The 26,692-nt window shown below is 40.9% G+C and overlaps 1 protein-coding gene across 1 annotated transcript in view; it reads right to left on the reverse strand.

Moving 5' to 3' along the window:
• Positions 1 to 20,217, reverse strand: part of Mosmo (modulator of smoothened) — a 58,451-nt gene extending 38,234 nt beyond the window's left edge. The window contains exon 1 of the mRNA XM_047532784.1: positions 20,109 to 20,217. Coding sequence (XP_047388740.1) covers positions 20,109 to 20,214 — 106 coding nt within the window. The 5' untranslated portion in view covers positions 20,215 to 20,217. The remainder of the gene's footprint in view (positions 1 to 20,108) is intronic.
• Between the last annotated feature and the right edge of the window lie 6,475 nt (positions 20,218 to 26,692).

A 26,692-nucleotide genomic window follows, 5' to 3' on the forward strand; every position in this document is an offset into this window, starting at 1 on the left:
CCACAACTGATTGCTAAACCATGTTTTGGAGACAAAATGAAAGAAGTAAAAGCTTTAAAACAGGAAAATTCTGAAGACAGAGAATTTTCCCAAACTGTAATAATGTATAAGACATTAAGGTAAGCTAGATTTTTTTCCCTAAATAGATGACAAGGCCAGAAGACTCTAAATGGCAAGTCAATTAAGAAGTAACTACAGGCAACCCTGTTTCATTTTATGAATCATACATGTATCCAACAGCCCAGAGAAAGAAGGCTTTCAAAATCAGAGGTTTTTAAAATGTTAAGAATGTACAGTAAACAATGTGCCTTTTATGACTTCTTAAAACAATGCAGAAAGGGTAACAGAAACAATGCTCTGATACGCACTCATTCAAGTATGGGGGGGAAGGGAAAGCTAGGTAGAGTGTGTTAGGAGAACATGAAGTGTGTAATTTATATCACCTTTGGAAAAGTAAAGTTTTTGACAAAAATTAAAGGAAATATGTTTGAGTAGATTATGTATAATGATTCCTAAAGGAGACTTAGTAAAAGGTCAGTTAAAAAAGGAAGCAGTTGTTTTAGAAATGAGTTGAAAACATCTTTCAGATATTTAGAATATTTAATTATATGCTTATGGTGTTAAAATCCTCTCTAAATTCCAGAGTCCAGCAGCCTATCCATGATACTGCTGAAATGAATATAATAAAGCAAATATTATAACTTCTACTTAGTGCACCTGAGTAATCACAACAAAGCAAATTTACATTTGTATGTGTGAGCATAGAGTTGGCCCTCTGAATCCACAGGGTCCACATCCTCAGATTCAACCCACCTCCGATTTAAAAATTCAAGGGAAAAAAATACATCTGCATTGACCATAAACAACTTTTTTCTTATTATTTTCTGAACAATACCATGCAACAACTGTTTACACAGCATTTTTACTGTATAAGACATTATAAGTAATCCAAATATGACTTAAACAGAAAGATGTGCATACAATAAGCAAATACTGAACCATTTTTATATATGTAAAGGTTAGGGTTAGTGGATTTTGGTATCTACTGGGAGAGAGAGAGTGTCCTGGAGAGACGATTTGGATATGCATATCCATGTATGTGTTTGGTATAATAATTATATTAAATAAAAAACGTGAAGAAAAAAACTCCAGTAGCTTAATTGAATGTAATGATTTTTATTCATTATCATCTAAATACTTTATATTTTTCTGGATGGAAGACATATATCTCTTAAAATGGATGGGCACATTGCCGGGTTCATGTCTGAAAATCCCAGGTACTTGGAGGTAAGGCAGAGGGATCCCAAGTTTGAGGTCAGCCTGGGCAACTAGACAAGGCAAGACCCTGTCTAAAGATGAAAACATAAAAGGGCTGGGGATGTAGCTCAGTGGTAGAAAGGGAAAAAAAAAAAAAAAAAAAAAAAAAAAAAAGATGGGTACAATGTAAGAAAAGAACTGAAACCAGGCTGGGGAGACAGCTCAGTTGGTAGAGTGCTTGCCTCACAAGCACAAGGCCCGGGGTTCAATCCCCAGCACCGTAAAAGAAAACAAACCAACAAACAACAACAAAAAAACCTGAAACCAATAATTTAAAAATATACAAATCTAAAGACCTCAAAATATAGACTTTAAAAATGGAAACTGTATTCAGACCTTCTTCCAAAAAGTTATGATTAACTAGCCATAACAAGACGCCTGTAGATACTCTGTTTTAGTCAGGCAACTATCTCCAAAGGAATATGGAAATTCTCACATTGAAGCAGAGGAACTGAAGGCAAAGGCTAAGGGCAGAAAACAAATGAGAAATTCAGCCTTCCTGCCATTGCACAAGTGGAGTAGGTGTTTAGCAGCTTTCCTTTTCACTTCCCAAACAGAATCTCAAGTGTTTTGGTTCAGAAAAATCTAGTTTTGTCTGAAACTACTTCAAAACCCTAACATTCACATAAAGGACCTTCCGGCTGGGGCTGGGGCTCAGTGGTAGAGCGTTTGTTCGCCGGGCGTGTGTGAGGCACTGGGTTTAAGCCTCAGCATGACACAGAAGTAAATAAATAAATAAATAAAATTTAAAAGATATTTGTTCATCTACAACTACAAAAATTTTTTTAAAAATAAATAAAATAAAGGACCCTCATAAGAAATTTTCTTTCCTCATCACTCAGGAAGATGGAGGAGAAGGAGAAGGAAAACGATAAATAATAACTGCTACCATTAGATTTTGAGAGCTTACTTAGTACCACCTAGAAAAAGCTGAAATTAGGACATGAACCAGGCCTGGTTCCATTAGCTGTGCTCAAAGTTTATTATTTAGGAATATTTTGGTAGAACAGTTTCATTTTCTTGAATGTTTATTCAGAGTCAAAACCTCAGGAATACCAACAGAAATGTCTCATAAATGCTGATTTCCACAGACAAGTGGCATATTCCCACAAATTGCTATTTTGGACAGAAAATACAAAAATAATCATTCAGAAACACAGTCAATATAATAAAAGGACTACAATATGAGTTTACATTCTTGATTCTGATAAAAAGTACCTTTTCAAATAAATCTGATTGCCAACCTTACTTCCTTTTAAAATTACACTGAAATCCTAGGCCTAGAATTCTTGAAAATTTCTCTATTACATAAAATTACATTTTCTTTAGTTATTCATTTAGTTAGTAAGTACTGGGGATTGAATCCAGGGGCGCTTAACCACTGAGCCACATCCTCAGTCCTTTTTATTTTTTGAGACAGAGTCTCACTAAGTTGCTTAGGGCCTTGCTAACTTGCTGAGGCTGGCTTTGAACTTGTGATCCTCCTGCATCAGCCTCCTGAGCAGCAGCTGGGATTACAGGCGAGTGACACTGCGCCAGGCCACAAAATTACATCTAAAAGCCACATATTATGAAGATTGTTCAGGGGTGACAGAAAATAAATTCTATTTGGATTGTGCTAATTCAAGAAGAGGGTCTTCAAATGCTGTAGTAACGAAAGGGAGATTTACCATAAAAAGAACTTTAAGCAAAATTTGACTAAATTCCTGAACCATTTAATTCCTCCCATAACTTTTACTCTGCAAAATTTCAAATAGTAGCTTCTCTTCAAAAGTTATTTACATATTTTCTTTCTTAATCATCCCCTTTTCAAAGGACACAGAGTTCATTTAACAGTTACTATGTCCTTGTTTCACTGTTTTTATTTGCCTTCTTTAATAAATTAATCATTTCAAAATGAATTTATAAAATAACACTTGTTTCTACCACCTCTCAAAAAAACTCAGGTCAAACAGCTGCATTCCTTACCAACCTACTCCAGTCTCACACCAAATCACCTTAAGACATCCTAAGTTACAAATAGATTAGTGTCTAAAAGAACACAGCTCTCACATACAACGTCCAGACTATAATGATACAGACTATATATAATTGTAACTTTGACTTTAGTTAAAATTTAGAAAACTAGTTTCTCATGAAGTAGGGGGAATGAGAATCTAGAGAAAAAGCTTTCATGTCATCTTAGAACTTGTAAAGAAAAGGATGGTTACAGTCAAATACATTTTAATTCAGGAAGACAGATTTCAAAAAGGTGGGCATGATTGCATGGGATAAAATTCTTGAATGAAAAGAAATTAAAGAGGTTAGGAAGCTCTTGAAAATGTGGTTCTGATTAATAATTATACATGATGTCAGTAAAAGACCAGGACATAGGAGAGGACTCATCAGGAACAACACTTAAAAAAAACTGTCTGATACAGTGGACACAGCATCATTTAATCAAGGTCAATCATTCCCTCTCTGAACATACTTACTCATCAGAAAAATGGGGTGTGCATTTCCCCTGCAGAGCAGTTGCAGGGCATGTTTGCTACCTACGAAGTTCAATATTTCTTTGTAGTTCCTTTTGTCCTTAGGCTATATCCCATTAAGGGAGTACAATGAAAGTGTTCCAAAGTTGCTTCTTTTTCCTTTTTACATTACCACTTTGAAATACAGTTATGTATTCAATATTAGGATTTACATTTTTCCACTTAAAATTTTTTTTCTGAATATATACACAAATGTATTTAGGAGACTACTCTTCCCATTTCACTATAGTAGTAGTACTATTCTTTTAAGGTAAAAATTTTAACCAGTTGTCTGGGGACTAGAATTTATATTCCAGTACAATAACATTTACATCTTCAACATAAAACTACACAGTATTTATAATTAATTTTAAGATAGTTGTCTATTCATTTCAGTGTCATTCATTTTAGTGACATGCACATAGTACTGTACTTTTAGTGTTTATGTACATGAAAATCTTAATCTTCAGACCTCTGTGGTGTGCTGCCCTAGATCATGCTGCTGGTAAGTGGTACAGGTAGAATTTGAGCCCAGACTCTAGATTCTGTGCTGTCAGGTGTAACTTGAAATGTCTCCTGCATTTTTAACTGACCACACATATGTTCCTGCTATAAATGGGGGCCACACTAAAGGACAATAAAACTTACATAAGAGGTTGGTCTTCTTAAAGTAGACATTTTACATAACTACTGGTATGATTCTAAATGGTTACAGTATGATAGCTACCTACCGGATGGTAAGTAGGCAGACACTAGAAATAGTCCTCTAAAGTTCCCAGAATTATTCCTGTATCAGCAACATTTCAACATGTAAGAGTTTGCCTTCTGATCTGAAACCACTAAATCTTATCTACAGGGGAAGTCCAAAAAGTGATCCAATATGCTCAAATGACGGTATATATTTATTAAATATATTTATTTGTTTATATTTTTGTGGTGCTGGGGATTGAACCTAGGACCTTAGGCATGTCAGAAGCACTCCACCACTGAACTACGCCCTTAACCCTATGTTTGTTTTAAGTAAGATTCATTAGTATGGCTTTTTAAGTAACTCAATGAGTTTTAAATTTAGATCAAACTCTCAAAGCATTTTATTACAGAATAAAAATTATAAAGAATTTTACATTTTGTTTCATAATATGAAAATGAATAGAACTGTGACATAAACTATCTTACAGGCTACCTATTGTTTTCAACGAACCATCTTTTACTTGAACCCTGTCACTATCTTAGTCAGTTTGGGCTGCTGTAACAAAGAACCTGAGACTGGGCTGCTTAAATTAAGAGCAATTCATTTTTCACAGTTCTGGAGATCAGGGTGCCTGGATGGTCCAGTTCTAGGGCGGGTCCTCTTCCAGGTTGCAGATTGGTGACTTATTGTAAGCTCCTGCAGCATAATAAGGGCTTGACCATCTGAAGTTCCCCCCTTCTAATACCATCTCATTGGAGTTAAGATTTCAACTATGATTTTATTGTTGTTGTAGGGGGCCACAAACATTTACCCTTTAAAAAAATCTTTTATTTTGCAGTGCTGGGGACTGAACCTAGGGCCTTGTGCATGTTAGGAAAGTCCATTCATTCTAACAGTTATTAACCTCAACTAATGCAGTAAAGGTCATGGTTTGAATGTTTAGCTTTCTCCAGTTGGGGAAGATCTTGTCTAAGGTCACAGATGATCTCTAGAACCCACTTAGCAAAAGATAGTGAGTATAAGAAGATTGACAGAATGCTGGTGCCTTAGTATAATCTGTTGTTGCTGGAAAATCCCCAAATCCATGTAAATTTTTTTTTTTTTTTTTTTTTTTTTTTTGGTATTGGGGTTTGAACCCAGGGGCACTTAACCACTGAGCCACATCCCCAGCCCTTTTTATATTTTATTTAGAGACAGGGTCTTGCTAAGTTGCTTATACCCTAACTAAGCTGCTGATGCTGGCTTTGAATTCAAGATCTTCCTGCCTCAGCCTCCTGAGCCACTAGGATTATTGGCATGTGCTTCCATGTTACCTTTGATATGAAGAACACTGACATATAATAATCTGGATAAGCTGCCAAGCACTCATTTCCCTTAGTGCTCTGTGAGAAAAGGCAGCAATCCAACCACTGGGGGCACTGTTACAGTGTGTATGGTAAAAATGATAACAGCAGCCAGGTATATACCACAGTGACATATCCTAGTTTAAAAACACCAGATTGCTTTTAGTGGTTGTAAGGTGGGTAAATAATCAGTTGCAATATTTATATTCTATGTATCACATGTGTTAAGAGATCAATCTGTTTAGGTGCTCAACAAGAAGGTACAATATGTACCTGTATTGTAGTAGGTCTTTCAGATATAATAAATTTAATTCCTACAACCACACTTCAAGGTAAGAGATTATCATCCCTATTTACAGATGCAAAAACTAAAGCTCAAGAGGCCAATTAACAAGCCCAAAGCCAACAGCTGGTAAATAGCAGTCAGAATTTGAACTGAGTTCTGACTTCAACCCCTATACTTTTTTTTTTTTTGTACCAGGGATTGAACTCAGGGGCACTTGACCACTGAGCCACATCTCCAGTCCTACTCTGTATTTTATTTAGAGACAGGGTTTCGTGGATTGCTTAGCACCTCGCTTTTGCTGAGGCTGGCTTTGAACTTGCGATCCTCCTGCCTTGGGCTCCAGAGCTGCTGGGGTGACTGGCGTGTGCCACACTGTCCAGATCACTTTTTATACTCTTTTGAACTCTTTCTGCATAAAATTTTCCCCAGAATTCCATATCATATACACTCGCTTTTATTTTAAATTAAGTGATGGGATTCATGAAGATGAAGGAGGGACATGAACTACTTTTCAGTTGGGGAAAATAAAGAATAAGCATTTTGGTAATTTTTCAGGCACCAACAAAACATCGACAGCAAAGCCAGAATTAGAGACCAAATTCTACATAGTCATTCTTCAAAAAGAAAAAAAAAAAAAGCCAAGTTACCTCATAATCATAACCAAACTGGTATATAAAATATTGCTTTTCTCCTTACTCTATCCAGCTACAGGGCTCCTCCACAAATAGTAACAATACTAGCCCAGACTAGCAGCCCTTACCATGGCCCCCAATGAGCAGCACGCATTCAGCCACCTCCCTCCCATGACCTTGCCTCCCATGGGACAGATTATTTATCTATCACTAGTTGCTAATCCCCCCCATCACACTCATCACACTCCCCCCAAGCACTCAGATGCCCTCCTCGGCTCCACTGTGTCAATTCTACCTCCCTAAATCTCTAAATAAACATTTTTCATAATTCCTCTCTTTTCTTTCCCTGATAGCGCAATTTGTAAGCCAGAAATACAACCCAAATATTCTTGACAAATGTCAGAAGAATCCCAGTGAAGTACCCATATCACACAGAAAGAATGTTTTAGCTTTGAAGCCAAACTGACAAATTAAAGAACAAGAAATTCAAGGGAAATAAGCTACATTTTCTTACTCCTTTTTATCTTTTTAAAATGCCAAGCTGGGCACAGTGGCACACTCCTGTAATTCCGGCGACTTGGGAGGTTGAGATAGGAGGATTGTGAGTTCAAAGCCAGCCTCAGCAAAATCTAGGCACTAAGCAACTCAGTGAGATCTTATCTCTAAATAAAATACAAAGTTGGGCTGGGGATGTGGTTCAGTGGTCAAGTACCCCTGAGTTCAATCCATGACACCCCAAAAGTAAAAATAAATAAATAAAATGCCAAAAGTAAAGCAATTATTTTGCTTTCTACTATTTTTATTTTGTTACAGAAGTTAATAGCTACAAGGTGGTCTTACTGACTAGCCTAACTTCTTTACTGACCCAAATAATCAACCATCAATCTACAAATTAACTTTCCTTCTATAATATTTTCTAAAAGTTGGGAATGACTATATGGTATCTTATTTTCCAAATGAAAACCAACAGTGACATCTCAAAAAAACCAGAGTGAATTCTGGTTTTTTTGCGGTTACTAAACATTAATTTGATATTATATAACCAAATCCCTTATTTGTACAATCAACCCACTCTCCAAAACTTCCAATATTATTCCACACTCTCCTTCAAAATCTTTGCATCAACTATAACAATTCCTCTTTCCTGCTACAAGCAAGCTGAGGTTGAATTCTTCCAAGATACAAAGATCAATAAATCATATCCCTTCTTCTCAAGGAATTTAAAAAATCTATACTACAAAATAGGGCGAGTAACACACAAATAACCATGATTCAGAAGTGCTCCCACAAGGTGTTGCCAAGGTAGAAAAATCACTTCAGATAGGGGACCAAAAACGGTTTTTCAGAAGACAGCAGTTGAAATCCACTTAGAAGATGGATTGGATGCTGGAATAAGCGAGAAGGCACTTCAGGCTGAGAATAAAACACAAGAGAGGACTTAGAGATGAGAACAGAAGTTGTACTTAGGAAACAGTCATAAAGAGGGGCTAAGAATGTAGATCTTCACAGGGGTAAAAAGTGGACCTAAGTTTGGAAAGGTAAATTAGAGCCATACTGTGATCATCTTTGAGTGCTTTTTGTTCTATGGAAGCAGAAGAGGCACTGAAGTTTTCTCATGCAAGCGCATGCAGTGGTCAAGAGCCAGGATCAGCTCTATGACCTCGGGCAAGTTAATTAACTTTCTCTTTATCTCTACAGGAATGATGTGGGGATTAAACTAGTAAATTTCTGTGAAGTGCCTAGAACAGTATATGTAACAAAGTAAATGCTATATTAGTATTATTATTATATTTGTCCTTAAGTAAAATAAATCTAGCAGCAATATAGAGAAAAAAACTGGAATGGAAACTTCCTTGCTTTCTACCTACCTTTACTGTCAATCCATCTTCAAGGACAAGTACTTCCTAATTATTTAAATATTCATTATTAAATGTATCACCTGGCCAGGCATGATGATGCATACCTATAAGGTGAGACACAGGAGGCCGAGGCAGGAGTAGCACGAGTCCAAGGTCAGCCTCAACAACTTAGTGAGATCCTGCCTCAAAAATAAATAAATAACCCTCTGAATATCCAGTAGGAGTTCCATATAGACCACAAATACTTCAAATGCATTTGTTGTAACTGGAATGAAATCCAGTGGTTTAGGAAATATCTATGGAAAGATGTATTCATGGTAAAATAAAGATTTTATCAAAATGATGGTATTTTATTTATTTATTTTGGGGTGGTACTGGAGATCAAAACCAGGGCTAAGTAAACACTACCACTGAGCTACATCCCCAGAACAATGATGGTACTTTATCAATCAAATGATCACATCTTTGCTAGTCTAAGAATCCTTAGAGATTTCTGTCTTCGTAAATAGTGAATTGGTCAAACAGCACGGATCTGAATGTGGCCTATTTTTGAAAATAACTTCTATTATCATAGCTGAAAGCAGACCCAATAATGTTCCAGATAAACAACTTACCATGAATATAATGGAAATAGGGAGGGCTTCTAAAATTTTGTTCTAATATTTTTTACTTGACTCACCAAACTGCACTTTCTTTATTCCTGTTTAATCTGACTATACAGTAGGACATGGTCCTTAGTTAACAGATCTATATTAAAAGTCAACAGCTGCCTTTTTGCTCAATATATACAATGGCAAGTGTCAAGATGCCAAATGTGACATTTTATTTATAGCAAAGCTAGTATAAAGAGACATACAAAAAGTACAGCATTTTTCTAATTAAAAATAAATAAGTTGAGTGATGACTCAGAGAAATGATTTGCTTCAAAACTGAATTGGAGCCAGGTGTGGGAGTGCACGACTACAATCCCAGCTACTCAGGAGGCTGCAGGAGAAAGTTCACAAGTTCAAGGTCAGCTTGGGCAATTTAGTGAGAACCTATCTCAAAATGAAAAATAAAAAGGGCTGAGGATGTATCTTACTTGTAGAATGCCCTAGGTTCAATCTCCAATACACACACAAAAAGACAGGGTGGGGATACAGCTCAGAGGTAGGGTATCCCTGGGTACAGTTCCCACTACAGAAAAAAATTTGACAATTTGAGCACACACAAACACTTCCTGTAAGCAACTGTACAAGCTGGGGGGTACACACTCAGAAATACATGTGTCACTGATACCAACATCCAAACTCATATGCTTATGATTTTGTCAACTCTGAAACAATAAATCTCAAAGGAACATCACATTCTACTTGCTCACTGAGTTTCTGGCAAGGATTCTCCTCTGTACAATTTACTAAAAATTAACATAACACAGTAAAATTTACATAGGTATATTACTAAAAAGTGATTTGGATTCAGGACCTTTTATCAATCTATAGTCAGTAAAGGATGAAATAGCCACTATTCTCAATCTGTTGTTACCAAGTGGAGCAGGTTTTGCATTTATTATATAAACTTTTTAGGAGCTGTTAGTTGGACAAGGAATTCTAGAAAATACTTTAAAAAAAATGTGTAGCTTTAGAGCTTGAAAACATTATGATGACCAAAAGGATATATCATGCTTACATAAACTACCACAAACACATAAATCAGTAAATATGAAATTTATATCTATATATATCACAGTTGTCACAGTACAACCTAATCTCCTGGGGTACTTAAAGGAGGATATCACATAAGGCCAGTAAGTAAATAGTTATCCATTAAGGTTGCTTAAGCTTTTATTTTTAACTTAATGATAACAATTTCATAAACAATAGCACTTCATTATGTGTCCAGATTTTCCCTATAAGATTATGCAAGATGGTCCACTGCTTAAGTATGCATGGAAAAGAGGTGTGGGAAAAATAATATCACAAACTCGTATTACAAAAGCTAATGGTAACTAGAATTAAACTTTATTCCATAAATTAAAACTTTATTTTCAGTTATACGGTTTTGTCAGATTTCCATAAAGAAATATTTCATCTATTTAAAACATTCTCACTTTGAGGCGAGACAAACTGACTTCATACTCCAACTACAAAGCTTTACCGACTGGGCTGTCTATAATCCTAGAGGTTAGGGAGGCTTGAGGCAGGAGGATCATGAATTCAAATCCAGCCTCAGCAACTTAGGGAGGTCCTAAGCAACTCAGTGAGACCCTGTCTCCAAATAAAATATAAAAAAGAGATGGAGATGTGGCTCAGTGGTTAAGCACCCCTGTATTCAATCCCTGGTATCAAAAATTAAAAATAAAACATTTACAGCTACCAGCTCTATTCCTTTAAAAATAACTTCTGAACTAAGTCATAATCCATTGTGTACCCTGTGTTTAATACCCTTTAACTGAAAGAACAGAAAATAAAGTTGGGGTCTAAACCTGCACAACTACTAGAGGTGCTGAAATAAGTCTTTTTTTAAGTATTTTTTTTAGATGTTGACAGACCTTTATTTTATTCATTTATTTATATGTAGAGAATCGAATCCACATGCCTCACACATGCTAGGCAAGCGCTCTGCCGCTGAGCCACAACCCCAGGCCCAAGAAGTCGTAATCAGAACTGAATGAGTTATTTTTTATTAACGAAAACCTCTCACCCAAGATCAATTACATGGCTAACAGCGACACTGGGACTTAACCATGCTGGTTTGTCCCCCAACCCGTGCACCACCCTTTCTACTATGCTAGGCTGCCTATCACTTAGAAAACCGCTTCAACCTGTTTCAAAAACATATAAACCCAATGCACTCCTTGGATTTGGTGCTTACATGTGTCCCGTTAACTTTATATTACTACAACTGACTGTGCAGTCTCTGCCCAGATTGGATCCAGCTGGGTTTCCGGAATATTCAACTACAGACACACCAAGTTGCCTTAAATCTTTTTGGAACAAGACAGGGCATAAGTATATAGATAATACAAAGGAGAAACACTAAAAAATTCAGATGCCTTGATCTTTCTATAATAAATAATTCTAACATCTGAATATTTACTATGTATCAGACAATGTGCTAATCCTTCATATGCAATATTTTATTTCCTCACAACTATCCTTTGAAATAAATCATCTCCATTTTATAGCTGAGAAATCAAATTACATGTCTCAAATTATAAAGTTAATAAAAAGGGAATCTAATTTAATCTCAGTGATTTGGGAGATTGAGGCAGGAGGATCACAAATTCAAAGTCAGCCTGGGCAACTTAGTAAGACCCTGTCTCAAAATATAAAGGGCTGGAGATGTAGCTCAGTTAGTAGAATGCCCCTAGATTCAATCTCTAATACTAAGGAAAGAAAGAAAAAAGGAATACAAGAATCAAATCTAGATAAATCTGACTTCAAACCCTACTGAACCATTTAACTATACTGCACTCCAATACAAATCCAGTTTCTCGGGAGTTAAACAATGAATGGCTGTTTTTCATCACACTCTGCTTAAATAGTGGAAGACTGATGTGACTATTACTATACCAGTTTTAAAAGGGGTTCTCGGATCCAAGTAACAATGGATTAACTAAGTATTACCGGTTTAACAAAAGAACTGGCAGCTGTCACTGTAATTTGTCTAAATTTCTTTCTTTTGGTGATTTCCATTTACTTATCCTTCTTTGCTCTTGGTCCTAAATTCCCCTCTACAAAACTTTTAGGTTACGTTGTAAAATTCAGTATCAAATGATTTCAAGCACAAAGCTTATATCATATCGTACATATTATATCATATTATATTATATTATATTGTAAAAAGACTGGTCTTTGAAAGCAAATTTTTTTCTTCAGTGTTGGGTTCACACAAGGCCTTGTACTTGCTAGGCAAGCACCTGCCACAGAACTATACCCCCGGACCTAATCTTCGAATTCTTGTTTGAAGTCCTTATTACTTTATGTGCTGAAATAAATACTGATAATGTCACTTTTAAAAAACCAAAATTTAAAAGAAAGTCTTTATACCATTTTACCATTATGGAGTTTTATTTGAAAAAATTTACTAATGCAAGTGTCTGCCAACTAATGAATAGATAAATAAAATGTAGTCTATGCGTATGCTGGAATATTATTTGGAAGTAAAAAGAAATACATGTTATAATATAGATGAACTTTAAAAACATTCTAAGTAAAAGAGGCCAGTCATAATATTGTACATTCCATTTATGTATGTATTTATTTATTTTGGTACAGCTTTGCCACTGAGCTACATCCCCAGCCCTTTTTGAGACAGGGTCTTGCTAACATGGTTAGGGTTTGGATAAGTTGCTGAGGTTGGCCTTGAACTTGCAATCCTCTTGCCTCAGGTTCCCAAGTCGATGGGATTACAGATGTGAGCCACCATGCCCCCTTTGTAGATTCCATGGATATGAAATATCTAGAATAGGCAAATCTATACACAGATTAGTAGCTGCCCAGGGCTAGGAGGTTGGGATAATGGCTAAGAGGTATGACATTGTTTTTTTTTTTGAATAATGAAAATATTCTAAAACTGGTTGAGTTGATGGTGGCTCACAACTCTGAATATACTGGAAAAAGATTCACAAGGCCAGTAAAGAAATCTTACTGATGCTTTCTAAATTAAGGGAGAACATGAGCTCAAAATTTTTGCCCTCTTAGTCAAATTCTGTCCCTTCCTATAAGTCATCACCAAAGTGATTAATTAAACAAAGTTCTAGAAAAGCTGGTTCATTTAACAATCGATGTTGCAGAGGTCCTTCATGCCAAAGCACTTTTATGATCGTTGAGATTGTCACAGTTCAGAGGAAAGGGCTTGTAAGATAACAAGTGAGTCAGCTTGTGCAGTTGTAATTTTAATGTTCTAAACCAAGGACCCCCACTTCGTAGGGCAGGATCTACTTGCAGATCTTGAACCTTTATGTGAGGACTCCCTGGATATCCTGCAGAGAGGATCAGCAACTCTGTTCCTTCACACTGGAAGTCTTGGATGCGCAGGTCCCCCTTTCCAGCTTGGGACTCAATGGTTACATCTGTTCAATTCAGAGGTCCAGTAGCAGTAGGAAGTTGCTGGTTCCCAAATATAAGCCACACTCTCCAATATCCTCTTCATCAGTAATAAAATAATTCGGTCCCTAATTATTTATTCTTTCAACTGGTTCAAAATACAAGCAGGGAAGAGGGTGCCAGTTTTTGAGACTTTTTAAATACTAACATTCCCTTTAAAAATTTTAAAAAAGAACAAGAATGAAAATACTTTTAGGAATGACTATACTAACTTTAGCTTACATAACCACTCTAAAGACATTTTGATTAGATAAAAGGGAGAAGTTCTTTCACGTACAAGAAAGAGTCTTTTGAGAAACAAGTAGAAATCTTCATAAAAACCCCTATGCAGATCCATCAGAATGATAGTTAGGGGGCTGGAGTTGTGGCTCAGTGGTAGAGCGCTTGCCTGGCATGTGTGAGGTCCTGGGTTCAATTCTCAGCACCACATATAAATAAACAAATAAAATAAAAAAGATCCATTGACAACCAAAAAAATATATTAAAAAAAAAAAAAGAGTGAAACCAACCTAGATGCCCTTTAATTGATGAATGAATAAAGAAACTGTGGTATATATATACAATGGAATATTATTCAGCCGTAAAAAATAATAAAATTATGGCATTTGCAGGCATATGGATGAAATTGGAGAATATCATGCTAAGTGAGATAAGCCAATCTCAAAAAACCAAAGGACGAATGATCTCGCTGATAAGTGGATGATGACACATAATGGGGGGTGGGAGGGGGGCAAGAATGGAGGAAGGAGGGACTGTATAGTGGGAAAAGAGGGGTGGGAGCGGGGGAGAAAAAAATAACAGAATGAATCAAAAATTATTACCCTAGGTAAATGTATGATTACACAAATGGTATGCCTCTACTTCATGTACAGAGAAACAAGATGTATCCCATTTGTTTACAATAAAAATAAATTAAAAAAAAAAAAGAGTGATAGAATTAGGCTGGTATAATCCTAAATGGTCACTGCAGTCCTTGCTAAAGAGATGATACCTCAAAAAAGGGGTCTATGAATCAGAACAGCTTGTTTAACTGGTGATCATGCTAAAAACAATAATGATCATTTTTTCCACACTTTGTCTCTTTAAAGAGTGACAGTGAGGTTGAAGAAACTTGTACAAAGTAAAAGCTATCATTTTAAGACTGAAACCCAAATCTCCCCTTCCCTCTTCCATAATCTAACAAAAATTCCAGCCACTGAGGAATTTTAACCTCATGTAAGATGAAGTTGTACATAATTAAGATATAGATAATACGTCAATGAAAAGTTTTCTTTGTTGTAGGGCTGGGGATAGAAATCAGGACCTTGTGCATGTTAGGCAAGTGCATTATCACTCAGCTATAACCCCAGCCCCAGAAGTTTTCTTGAAGGGAGTCTTTGTTATATTGAAACTCAAATCTCATGCACAAAGTGTTGAAATATGGGGGAAATGTGGAAATGACTATTTCATATCAGTCAGATATAAAGAGCCTAAGAAATCAAATCAAGTAATGAATTTCAAAGTAACTTCAAAGTTGTAAAGTACTACATAAATCAAGATATTGCTATTGCAAGTTATTGCAAAATATTGCTACTGCAAGTTCCAGAAACCAACACATATTTGACCTTAGCATAGCAGAATTATGTAATTTTGCCATTATATTCATCTACAACTTAATAGTTTGGGCTGCACTAATAAAAACTGCCAAGGGTCCTTATTTCCCCATGTATTTTTCCCATACATATCTGTTTGTTTCATTTTATCTACAAAAATTTCTCCACAGCCAGTGTAGTGGCGCATGCCTGTAATCCCAGCAGCTCAGGAGGCTGAGGCAGGTAGATCAAAGCCAGCCCCAGCAAAAGCGAGGCACTAAGAAACTCAGTAAAATCCTGACTCTAAATAAAATACAAGATAGGTACCCCCCCAAAAAAGTTTCTACATAATCTACACGCTATTAGAAGGAGGAGGAAATGTTATCCAAAACAGGCAAAAAGAAAAAGGAATATACATTCTCTGGATCTGTCTCTGGATCTGGACCACTGTAATCAAAACTAAAAACTCTGCCCATCCAAAGTATGGCCCATAATCTTATGGTAATATAGTTTATCAGTTGCGATTTTAGGAAGTTATTTGATCTAGATTATGCCACTTGATATTTCATTTCCTTTCAGGGTAGTTCAAAGTTGAGGATACAGATTACAGGACAGAAATGAGAGACCAGAAGAAGAGAAACAATATAGGAGTGCTGAATAAAATTCAAAGCCAAGAGAGTAGACTTTTAACTTGTCCTAAGCCTGGATCTGTTATTCTTGATGTCTCCTTATATCCAAGAGCACCTGATAAAGACATGTTATTTCTCACAGTAACAAGTTCAGGGTTTTAACTGCGAAACTGGGATTCTGATACCTGTTCTAATAAACTGGAACCAGCAATACAACAGTATCTAACTTTTATCGAGCACTTACTATATGAAAGGCACTTTTGAAATGTTTTGCATGGATTAGTGATGTTAATCACCACAAAACTTAATGAGATGGCTATTATTTTTATTCCTATTTTACAGAGGAGAAAACTGAGCTAGGCTAAGGAACTTGAACTAAAATACAGAGCTGATAAGTGATGAAGTCTGGATTTGAGTCCTGAAATTTTCCCTTAAGTAATTCACTGCAGTGGTTTTCAAAATTACATTCTGGAGAATCTTTTAAATACCAAGAACTAACCAAACTTTTATAGAATTAATATAGTACACTGAAGGGAATACATTAACTTTTGCTGCCAGGTAAATTCACTTTCGGGCAGATCCTAGAATAAAGCTGGTCCTAGCCCGGCACTGTGGCACATGCCTGCAATTCCAGCTATATAGAAGGCTGAGGCAGAAGGATCAGTGGAGGCCAGCGTGGGCAACGTAGTGAGATCCTTCCTCAAAAATAAATACAAAAAGGGCTGGGAGGTGTTGGGGAGGTAACTAAGTGGTAGAGAGCCCCCAGGTTCAATCCCCACTATGAACTGGAGGTGGGGGTTGGGGGGTAGATAAGCAGATGATGATACATTGACACTGGTTCTGTTACTTCTGGGATCTTTGCACTATTTTTGTTGTTGTTGTTGTTGTTTTAGGTTTTGTGGGTTTGTCTGTTTGTTTGTTTGGTACTGGGATTGAACCCAGGGGTGCAGCCACATTCCCAGCCTTTTTTGCACTTTCTCTAGAGACAGGGTGGGTCTCACTGAGTAGCTGAGTTTGGCTTTGAACTTGCAATCCTCCTGCCTCAGCCTCCCAGGCCACTGGGCTTACAGGCGGCAGCACTGCACTGTTTTTTGGTTTTGTTTTTAACTCAAGACTGCATCTGTCTGCTCAGGTAAAACTGAACAGTGAGTGCTCAAGCAAATACCAGGCAAAGTTCAAGTACATCTTATCACAGCACAAGAGCAGAACAATGAAAAAAGGAACAAACCTTTGCATTCACTTTAAATGGGGGGGGGTGTCTTTTTTTTTTTTTGGTACCAGGAATTGAATCCAGGGGCACTTAACCACTAAGCCACATCTCCAGCCCTTTATTTTTACTTTATTTTGAGACAGGGTCTCACTAGGTTGCTTGTAGTTTCACTAAACTGCTGAGGTTGGCTTTGAACCTGCAATCCTCCTGCCTCAGCCTCCCAAGCTACTGGGATTATAGATGTGCACCACCATGCCCAGCTTATTATTCCTCTTTTTAGCCACAGAATATCTAACTGAAGGATATCCTGAGATGGCAAGGAAAATTGTTAGGAAAAAAAATCACATCCACTACTCCCTTTCAGTCACATTCCCTCACTATCATACTCTGGACCTTGTGCCCACAAGCCCCTGCCATTCCACTTTGCCAAACCAATCATTCCCACTCAGACTGATCTTCAACATTATTGGGTTCACTGTTTCACTGACTATAAACCATCTGCTATTTGACTGATCAACTCAACACTGCTTTCCTTTTACTTCCACTCTTTATCCAGCTGAGCTTTCATAAGCCATCATTACGAAGACACTGTGGCCAACAGTCGAGCATGGTGGCACACATCTGTAATCCCTACTATCGGGGAGACTGAAGCAGGAGGATTGCAAGTTCAAGGACAGTCTCAGTGATTTAGCAAGACTCCCTGAGCAATTTAGGAAGACCTTGTCTTAAAAGTTAACTAATTGATTAACTATTTGGAAAAAAGGGCTAGGGATGTAGCTGAGTGTTAAATTGTCCCTGGGTTCAACTGTGTGTGTGTGTGTGTGTGTGTGTGTGTGTGTGTGTGTACAAAGATACTTTGGCCAATACTATACACCTTGGCTGCTTTGCATTTTATTGCATGTATCTGGCAAACCCTAACCTTCAATGACACTTTCTACACTCTCACATTAGTATTCTTGATGTTTCCTTATTCCGAAGAACATCTGGAAAATTAACCTATTTCAGCTACCAAGTAGCTAAGCACTACTAGAAAAGTCAGTAGGGCAAACAGGTTATCACAGTATGTTCCTCATTACAAACTTCCACAAGGTTTCAATGCTGCTATACAATCCTACAATGTTCGCATGCTCTTTCTGCAACTACTTAACTTTTGGGGAACATTCCTACTTCCTTCCTTCTACTTCCTTCAAACCTTGAACTACAGTTTCTCCCGAGTCTGGGGCAATTTACAGTCAATGACCCTGCCTCCAAATCTGAGAGTTGTACTCACCCTACCCTTGCTTTCTTTTGAATGAAAGAAAAGTTTACCCGGTTCCATCTTCTCAGGAATATTACACCATTACTTCTTTCTTCTCCTATAAAGATAATACTTTTCTCTTTCAATTGTAACAGTCCTAGGGACATTCAGTCTATCAGGATTTCATGTAATAGTCCTTTACAAAAAGGATCCCTCTGCTAAAACAGTGAAAATCCATTGTCCCTAAGTCTGTAAAGCCCCAAAGAAAGTTTCTTAAAAGGAGTCACTACACATATAATTAGGATAAAAACAACAATGGTAATGAGCAGGATGTCACACATTAATTGCATAAATTGTCTGGAAACATCAACACTTTCAGAAACAGAGCTCACAGTTGCACCAAATTCTAAACCATCCCGATACTTTCTTAGAGGCTTTACAATTAAAAGCTCTGCTAAAACTCCACAGCCAAGAAAAGTAGCAGAATTCTTCAGTGTTATTTTAATAACCAGTAAATGTAACAGCACGATTTTGTGTCACTAGGTCTAGATCCAGGGAGAGAAGGGAGGGAGGAAGAAGCAACAAATGCCCCAGCTACAGCTTTTTTTTTTTTTTTTTTTTTTTTTTTAAAGAGCTAAAAATACTGCAGGATAAATACAGAACCATAAGTAATACTTAAGAACTAAGTTTGACAGCATAGTGATACATTTTTGCAGCAAACTGTTCACGGAAGGAGCTTGACATTTCCATTCCCCAATATGCAGTTTAAAAAAAACAAAACAAAAAAAAAAACAACAAAAAAAAAAAACAGGCTCATTCCTTAATTCCTGACAGCTGTTTACGTTAATTAAAGGTTTGGTCTCACAGATCTACAGGAGGGGAGAAGAGGGATGAACAAGCTGAGAAAAACCTTGCCAGCACATTCACCTGAGATACCCGCCTCTTTCCTTGAGGGCAGCACCTCGTCTCTCCTGCCCACAGCCCCGTGGCGTCACAGCAGCCACCGCTACCGCTGCTGGGCTGCCTGCAACTCTAATGTGTTATTTAATTTTGTAACTACTATTAAGATCTCTACAGCGTTTTTGTGATGCGCTGGAATGAAGGATGCTCCATAAAATGAAGTTTATTATTAGTATCATTATAGCTCCCGGGCCTAAAATAAAGCAAAATGATAACCACATACGTTTCAAAGGAAAAATCGGAAGCCACGAGCGTCTCCAGCCCCGCCAAAGAGGGCAGGGGATGGGCCGGGGGCGGGGGTCCCCAACCTCCTCCACCCGACCCGACACCCTCGGCTCTCCCTGCACCGCTCTCGGGCTGCAGCTTCCTCCGGAGCTGGGGTGGGGGTCCAGGGTCGCTGGCCGCAGCGCTCCCCAGCCCCTCCGCCTGGGTTCTGATTCTCTCGCAGTCCCCTCCCGTCTCCCACCTTGACTTTTCCCCCCTCTTTTTAGAATCCTCCCCGCACCCGCTCCTTCCAGGGTCCCGGGCGCTAGCCCTGTCCGCGTCTCCTCCGCCACTTTCTGCACAGGCCGGGGGTCCCGCGGGCGGCCGGCGGTGGCCGGGTCTCCGTCCCCTCCCCTCGGCCCCGGCCGCCCCGGCGCCCGGCTCCGCCGCCCGGCCCTCCGCCCCGCCCGCCGCCTCCCAGGCCGGCCCCCGCCCGCGCCGCTCCAGCCGCCTCTCCCGCTCGGCCCGGGTCTCGCCGCCGCCCTCCGCCTCCGCCAGGCCCCGCTCACCCGCCGACTCCCCGGTGTTGATCCAGTCGGGGTTGGCGATGCTGGCGATGGCGAAGATATCGGCGGCCAGAAAGAGACATCCTGAGATGATGGTCAGTTTATCCATCTCCCCGCCCCGCTCCCCCCACCCCCCGAGCCCCGGGCAGGCCGCGGCCTCAGGCCTCCCGCCCCATGGGCCGCCGCCGGGGCCCGGAGTCCCCGCGCCGCCGCCTCGCGCCCCCTCGGCCCCCGCGCGCCGCTCGCGCCCTCCGCGCGCCCGGGACTAGCAGCCGCCGCCCGCCCCGGAACTGCTCGGCCCGCCCGCCCCTCACCCGGAAGCGAAGCCGCGACGCGAGGGGACCGGCCCCGGCTGGCGGCTGCCGCGCCCGCTTCGCTCGCCTGCACCGGGGCCCGACGCCGGGCCTGCCCGTGCCCCGCCCCGGGCTTTCCTCCCAATAACAACGCTGTCGCCGTCGTTCGTGGCTGTTTGGACGCAGACTGCCCCGTCCCTGAGCTTTCCAGCGCCCACTGGGATGGGCGCGAGGGGAGCCTCACACGGCCCTTGTCACCTTGTGCTATCCTTGCCAGCTCGGTGGCGGCCAGCGCCCGGGATTGCCCCGTGCAGGAAGTAGCTCTTGACACCTGCTGAGATGCGGAGGGTACTGACGTGCACAGACAGATTTCATGCTCTGGCGAAGCGTACGTGCGGTGGGCAAAAGACAGAAACAAGCCCAAGCCCACCTTTAAAACAAAATTTCAGGTGCTGATTTATGGATTGAATGGGGGCCAGTGTGATGGAGGTTGGTGACGCTTGATGATGGTCAGGAAGGAATACATTTATTTTTGCTGAGACTAACTAGGATCATAAAGACTGGTCTTATGAAGACTGCTCTAGACACAGGCAACAGCAAGGGCACAAACCAGACCATTAGGGGAGGGCACCGGGGAGAGACCGACACATTCAAGGACCTGCGAAATGCCTGCGGGGTTAGAGAGTGGTACGAGAAGAAGCAGGCAGACGCTAAATGAAAGGCTTTGGGGTCCATGATAAAGCGTTTGGATTTTGTCCCAAGAGCAAGGGGAAGGCACTGGAGGGTGACATGATCTTAATCCGTAAAGGTACATAGGGTAGATCTTAGGGGGAAGGGTCAAAAAGGAAAGCAGAGACACGACTTCAGACACAGAGTGGTCCAGGAAAGATAACTGGTTTTAAGTAACAGTATTCTAGATGGGAAAAAATTGACATATTTGGGTGTTTTATAGATAGAGGGAAGGACTTGCTGATAATGTGGGAGGAGCTGAAAGACAGAACTCAGGAATGACTCCCAGGTTTTTGGCCCGAGCAACCATGTTTGATGATAGATACCATTTACTGAGTTGGGATGTGAGGAGAATCCTAGGCTGAATGGATAAACAGGAAAAAAGAAAAAAAAAAAAAAACTTTTGCATAATTTGTTAGCAATACAGATGATCTAACCATCTACAATTTTGTTCTCTGCTGGAGGGTTTTTGTTTTTGTTTTTGATTTCCCTTCCATGGCTCTTGGATTAAGTGACATTAACTCTGACTTCAGACCCCATTCTCGGGTAGTACTCCATGCAGCAAATGAAGTCAAGACACTTGTTTTCTCCTAAATTCCACCTAGGTCAAAGATCTAGAAGAGTGACATCTGTCTCTATTTTCAGAATGCCAACCTGTCCACAAAACTCAGCAGGTTTCACATTCCACCAAATTCAACAGCCTTGCAAAATTGTGCAGTTATCCATGGCACAACATTGATTGGGGAAGAAAGGATTTGATTGCTAAAGACTTTTCTGTCCGAACACTGGTCTCTTGGGGAAAGGACTTTTTAAAAATTATGTAATTTATTTTTCTCTGCCATAGAAATTGACACAATATAACTCATATCCCAAGGATGCAGATACAGTGCATATTGTATATTAGTACAATAGGTCTTGTCTTTTTTCTTTTCTTTTCTTTTTAAGCACTGGAGAAGTTTGAGGGAGTGGTGTTTTTGGCTTCTTGTCAGGTGTTTTGATTGCCTATTAATCGAAGAAACCCTAACAATACAGAACTACGTTCTGGAATAACACCCACTGATGTTCACCACTGGCCTGCAAGTGAGAATCCTACCTTGGAATGTTAGAACAGTTTGCAACTATTCTAATTGAGTGGAATGATAGTGACTTGATTCTGTTGTTTAACAAATACAGGTGTAAATTCTTCCTTTTACCCTGGCAGCATTTCCCAGACCCACCTGCATTCATCCCTCCACGAAAGGTTCTAGATCTTAGAGTAAAGCACAAAACAACCAGCATTGAGTTAAAAAATGTAAAACCTTTTACCCAGATGATGGCTACACATCATCACATGGGCCCTGCACTCTCCCACTGCACAATCTGCTTTGTACATTGTTATAGATAATGTGACCTATGCGTCCCTTCCTACCAACCAGGATGGGGTGGAGTTAGTAGGGCCCAAATGCACTATTGTCAGAGTTTCCCTTAGTCCCTGATTTGGGTCCCACATCATATTGTTGACTTCCAGAGTAGCTGGTGATTCAGTCCCAAGCCTCTGAGATTTACAGCACAGAGCAGTGCCCTTCTCTATATCTCAGTCTCTATATCGTCTCTATATCTCTATATCTAGGCAAAACTGAGAGGTTTGGGAGGAGTGATGTGGTGGAGCAAAAAGAATGCAGAGGTATGTCTAGTTCCAGCCCTGCTACTGACTTGAACTTGGGAAAACCATATCACCTCTCTTGTCCTTTTGTCCCTATCTGACCAAACAGACACCCAGAGTCACTGCCTTGGCGATAAAAGCATTCTATTGACTCACCCACACCTAAGCAAAACAGTGGGAACTTTTCAGAGATCAGCTACAGGCTTTTTTTTTTTTTTTTGGTACCAGGGATTGAACTCAGGGTCCCTCAAACACTGAGCCACATCCCCAGCCCTATTTTGTATTTTATTTAGAGACGGGGTTTCACCAAGTTGCTTAGCACCTCACTTTTGCTGGGGCTGGCTTTGAACTCACGGTCCTCCTGCCTCAGCTGCTGAGATTACAGGTGTGCCCCCTTCACGCCTGGCCTATGAGGCTCTTTATGGCAGTAAGTCCTTGGGGATCCAGAATAACACAGAAGGCCCTCAGGAGGAGCTCTGCTAGAAGCCCAAAGATATAAATAGCCTTACTGTGGCTGTTAAGGAGCCATGAATGTGATATGCTTTAGTGTGATAGATGATAGTACGCCTCAGCCCAGAAGAGACTGAATCCAGATGGGACCTTGGGAAAGGGGTGCAAGGGACTGTGCCATCACTCTTCATTTTAAGGAGTATCTCTGGCCTGACAAAATAAAGAACACACTTCCTCTCTGGGGGTCAAGTTTACTATGTGGGCCAAGAATGTGGTGAACACACCACATGTGTATACCTGGGTTTCTGGGATTAGAGAAGACCAAAGAGCCAAATCCAGAGGTTAGCAGCTTGGTCCAGGGTGCGAATCATGGTTTGTCTCCATTGGTTCCCATGGAGCTGACTCAGAGACAAGATTATTGATCAGTTTGTAGGAAATTTATTAGGGAGTGCTCTCAGATCAACTCCTGTGAGGGAAGGGAGGGGAGCAGGATTGGACACAGAAGTCAGGGAGTCGGAAGAGACTGGCAGACTCAGAGGGGAGCTCTGAAGCTGAGATGGCAATTTTAAGTTGCTGAGTTGGGATAAAGAGTCCGAGTCTTTACGTTCTTAGCACTGACCGGTCAGTCATTGGCTTAGCTACCCCAGGAATCGGTCATGACCTTGGGTAAGGTGGAAGTCTATAGCCAAGCAAAATTTCTTGAGAAGACTGACAGCAGAGATCTGTTAATGTACAACCCTTTCAGTAGCTGGGGAACGATCCTTCAGCCCTGAAGGGGACCTAGGTGTCACACCAGCATCTGCCACAGTGCCCACATAGTGCTGAGCAGATCATAGCATTTTGTGTTATGCTCCATAAGAATAACTTTTAAACTTCCCTAATATCTTCAAATGAAACTGACCCTCCAGGAAAACAAGCCATCTCTGTCTCGTTACTTGAATTCCTTATCACATCACTCATAGTTGGGCCGTGGCTTACCCGGATTTGAGAAACACTATTCCATTGCAGTCAAAAGCCTATCTGCTAGCTTTAACATCCCAATTCTCAACTTTGCCTTGTTTCTTTTAAGTCCTGAAAGCGGCCCCTCCAGGACCCTGGTGGATATCTTTTCCCTTGGGAAACTTCCTGGAGGAACAAGGCAGCTCATCATGAAACATAACTGACATCCTCATCATTTCCCTCTTGATTTGCCCAAGGTTCCACTCGTTCCATGTCAGCACCTCTGATGGTCGAGGTGGCTTCTGTTGAAGAGTGGCCCTGAAGGACTCCAGCCCTGAAGCTTAAGCCCCAGGTTGCCGTGTACTTTTCAGGCTGTGGCTGCTGTCTTTGTCAGTTACTGTCAAACGAGGACAAAGGAGGACTCCAACACCTAAGAGGATCACCTGGGTGCCAAACATTGCTTCCTGTACCCACGTGTAGCAGCAGCCTGCTTCCTTCCTGGTGATGACTCTTCCTGCCCATTCCTTAGCCTAATGAATGTCTGATACGTGATACCTGCTCTTACATTTCCTTCCCCTGGTGTACCATCCATTTACTACCAGGAAGACATTTCGCAATCTCAAAGCTTCCCTGTGCCAGAGGCTGCTTCTTTGCTTCTGGGGATGGGGCCTCATTAAATGGGTCAATCCAGCTCCCATGTCCCATCGTGCATCTGTTCTTTCAGATCACCTCTGGCACTCTCTGTTGCTGGTTGGGTTCTTTGGGAGACAGATTTCAAGTCACAGGGAATTCACTGGGAGAGTGCTTTTGGGACCGCCGCCTGTGGGCAAAGGGAGAAGTCCAGCTGCAGTGCAACCATGACAGGGCCTGACAGGGGACCCCGTGGAGATCTCTGAACCCGGGTGGCCCTGTGCTGGCCTGTCATTGGATGCTAGCTGCCCTGGGAAGGTAGGATCTTGGCCAAGGGGCTCTCTCAGTCGGCAGCAGGGAATTGTGAAGAGGGGGGAGGTATAAGTCCTTCAGCCCTGAAGGGGGATCTGGGTGACACAGCACAGCATCCACAACAATTCGTACCCTGCATTTCCACCATGAGCCCTTCAGAGACTTTTCTCTCTGGCATGGAGGGAAGACTTAGGTGCTTAAATCCCACAAACCTCACCATTTCCCTGCTGATGGGAAGAGAGAGGAAAAGGATGCATTTTATGAAAGAACTTATTTGGTATCTAGAGAGACCCCTGCCAGAATATTTGGAAGAGGAAACAGGTGACCCATGACAAGAAACCACTGGCTGAAGATTCCTTGATTTGAGAGTACCCCTTTGTATAAGAGTCTGTGACGCAGGATTTATCCAGTGAGAAATCTGGCTTGTCTGGGTAGTGCCAGAAAAAAGCAGCAGAATAAGCTGGGGCCTACTCAGGTTTACCTTAGAAATCTTAGCACAGTGCCTGACATCTGATAGGCGGAGGGCTGGATGTCTTTGGGCAAGGTGCCTAACCTCTTGGTTTCTTCAGAGTGGCGATCCACCTCATGTTATTCTACCTTTCTCTCCTTCTCCTCCTTCTTCTCTCCTCCTTCCCTTTCTTTTTGGCACTAGGGTTTGAACCTAGGGGCACTCTCCATTGAGCTACATCCCCAGCATCCCTTACCCCCTTAATTTTTTTTTAAGTTGCCCAGGCCCAGGGCCTCTTCAGTTGTTGGAATTACCAGCATGCACAACATGCCTCGAATTTATTTTGATAATTTCTAGTTTCCTAAAATTGTCCCCCATTGTCTGTTTTTTTAAGCATAAATTCCAAGAGGATAGAGCCCTTGTTTGTCTTGTCTACTGTGTCCCGGGCATCCCCACAAACCACTGCGGCTTCCAGTGAATAGTTGTTGTATGAGTGGATGAGTGTGGGAGGAAGGGTTATTTTGGAAAAAAGAAGGAAGCATTAATCCCTCTCTTAATAGTGACTCATTGTTTTCAGGTCACCCTTGGCCTTTTCTCATCCAAAACATCCATGAAAAAGCGTAGTTGCAGAGCAGTTGGAGCTGTTGATGCAACAGTATTTAAAAACATCACCATTAGGCGTGCAGCAGGGGACTCTGATCTTCCAGGGATTCTCAGCTCTTCTGGCTGTGCTCTTCCTCTCTAGACTGCCTGGCATCTTTGAGAACACTCTCCTCTTTGCTTTTTGCTCCATCCCATTTGGGTTTCATCCCCATTGAATGAAGAACCCAGCGTGAGCCTGGCACTCTGCCTGTCCCCGCAGAAGTTTCACTCTTTCCACCAAAGTTTTCACATACTACATGGGAGGGTGACACCCATGCCATGGTTTCCAAGGGCCACCGAGGCCTGGAGGCACCACACTGCGGTTCATCCTCCGCGCGGCGGCCTCGCAGTGCCCCCTGGCGGTCAGCTCGAGGGACAGCGCAGGGGTTGCCTGCGGTGCGGCCTCGCGCGTGCTCCGGCAGGATTCGAAATTGCTGGCCGTTAGACGCAGTCCAGCCTGGGCTCCAGGAGGTTCTCCTGAGCCGTCCGCCCTCCCGGGGCC

The sequence above is a fragment of the Sciurus carolinensis genome, chromosome 18 (genome assembly GCF_902686445.1).
Source record: "Sciurus carolinensis chromosome 18, mSciCar1.2, whole genome shotgun sequence".
Lineage (NCBI taxonomy): Eukaryota > Metazoa > Chordata > Mammalia > Rodentia > Sciuridae > Sciurus > Sciurus carolinensis.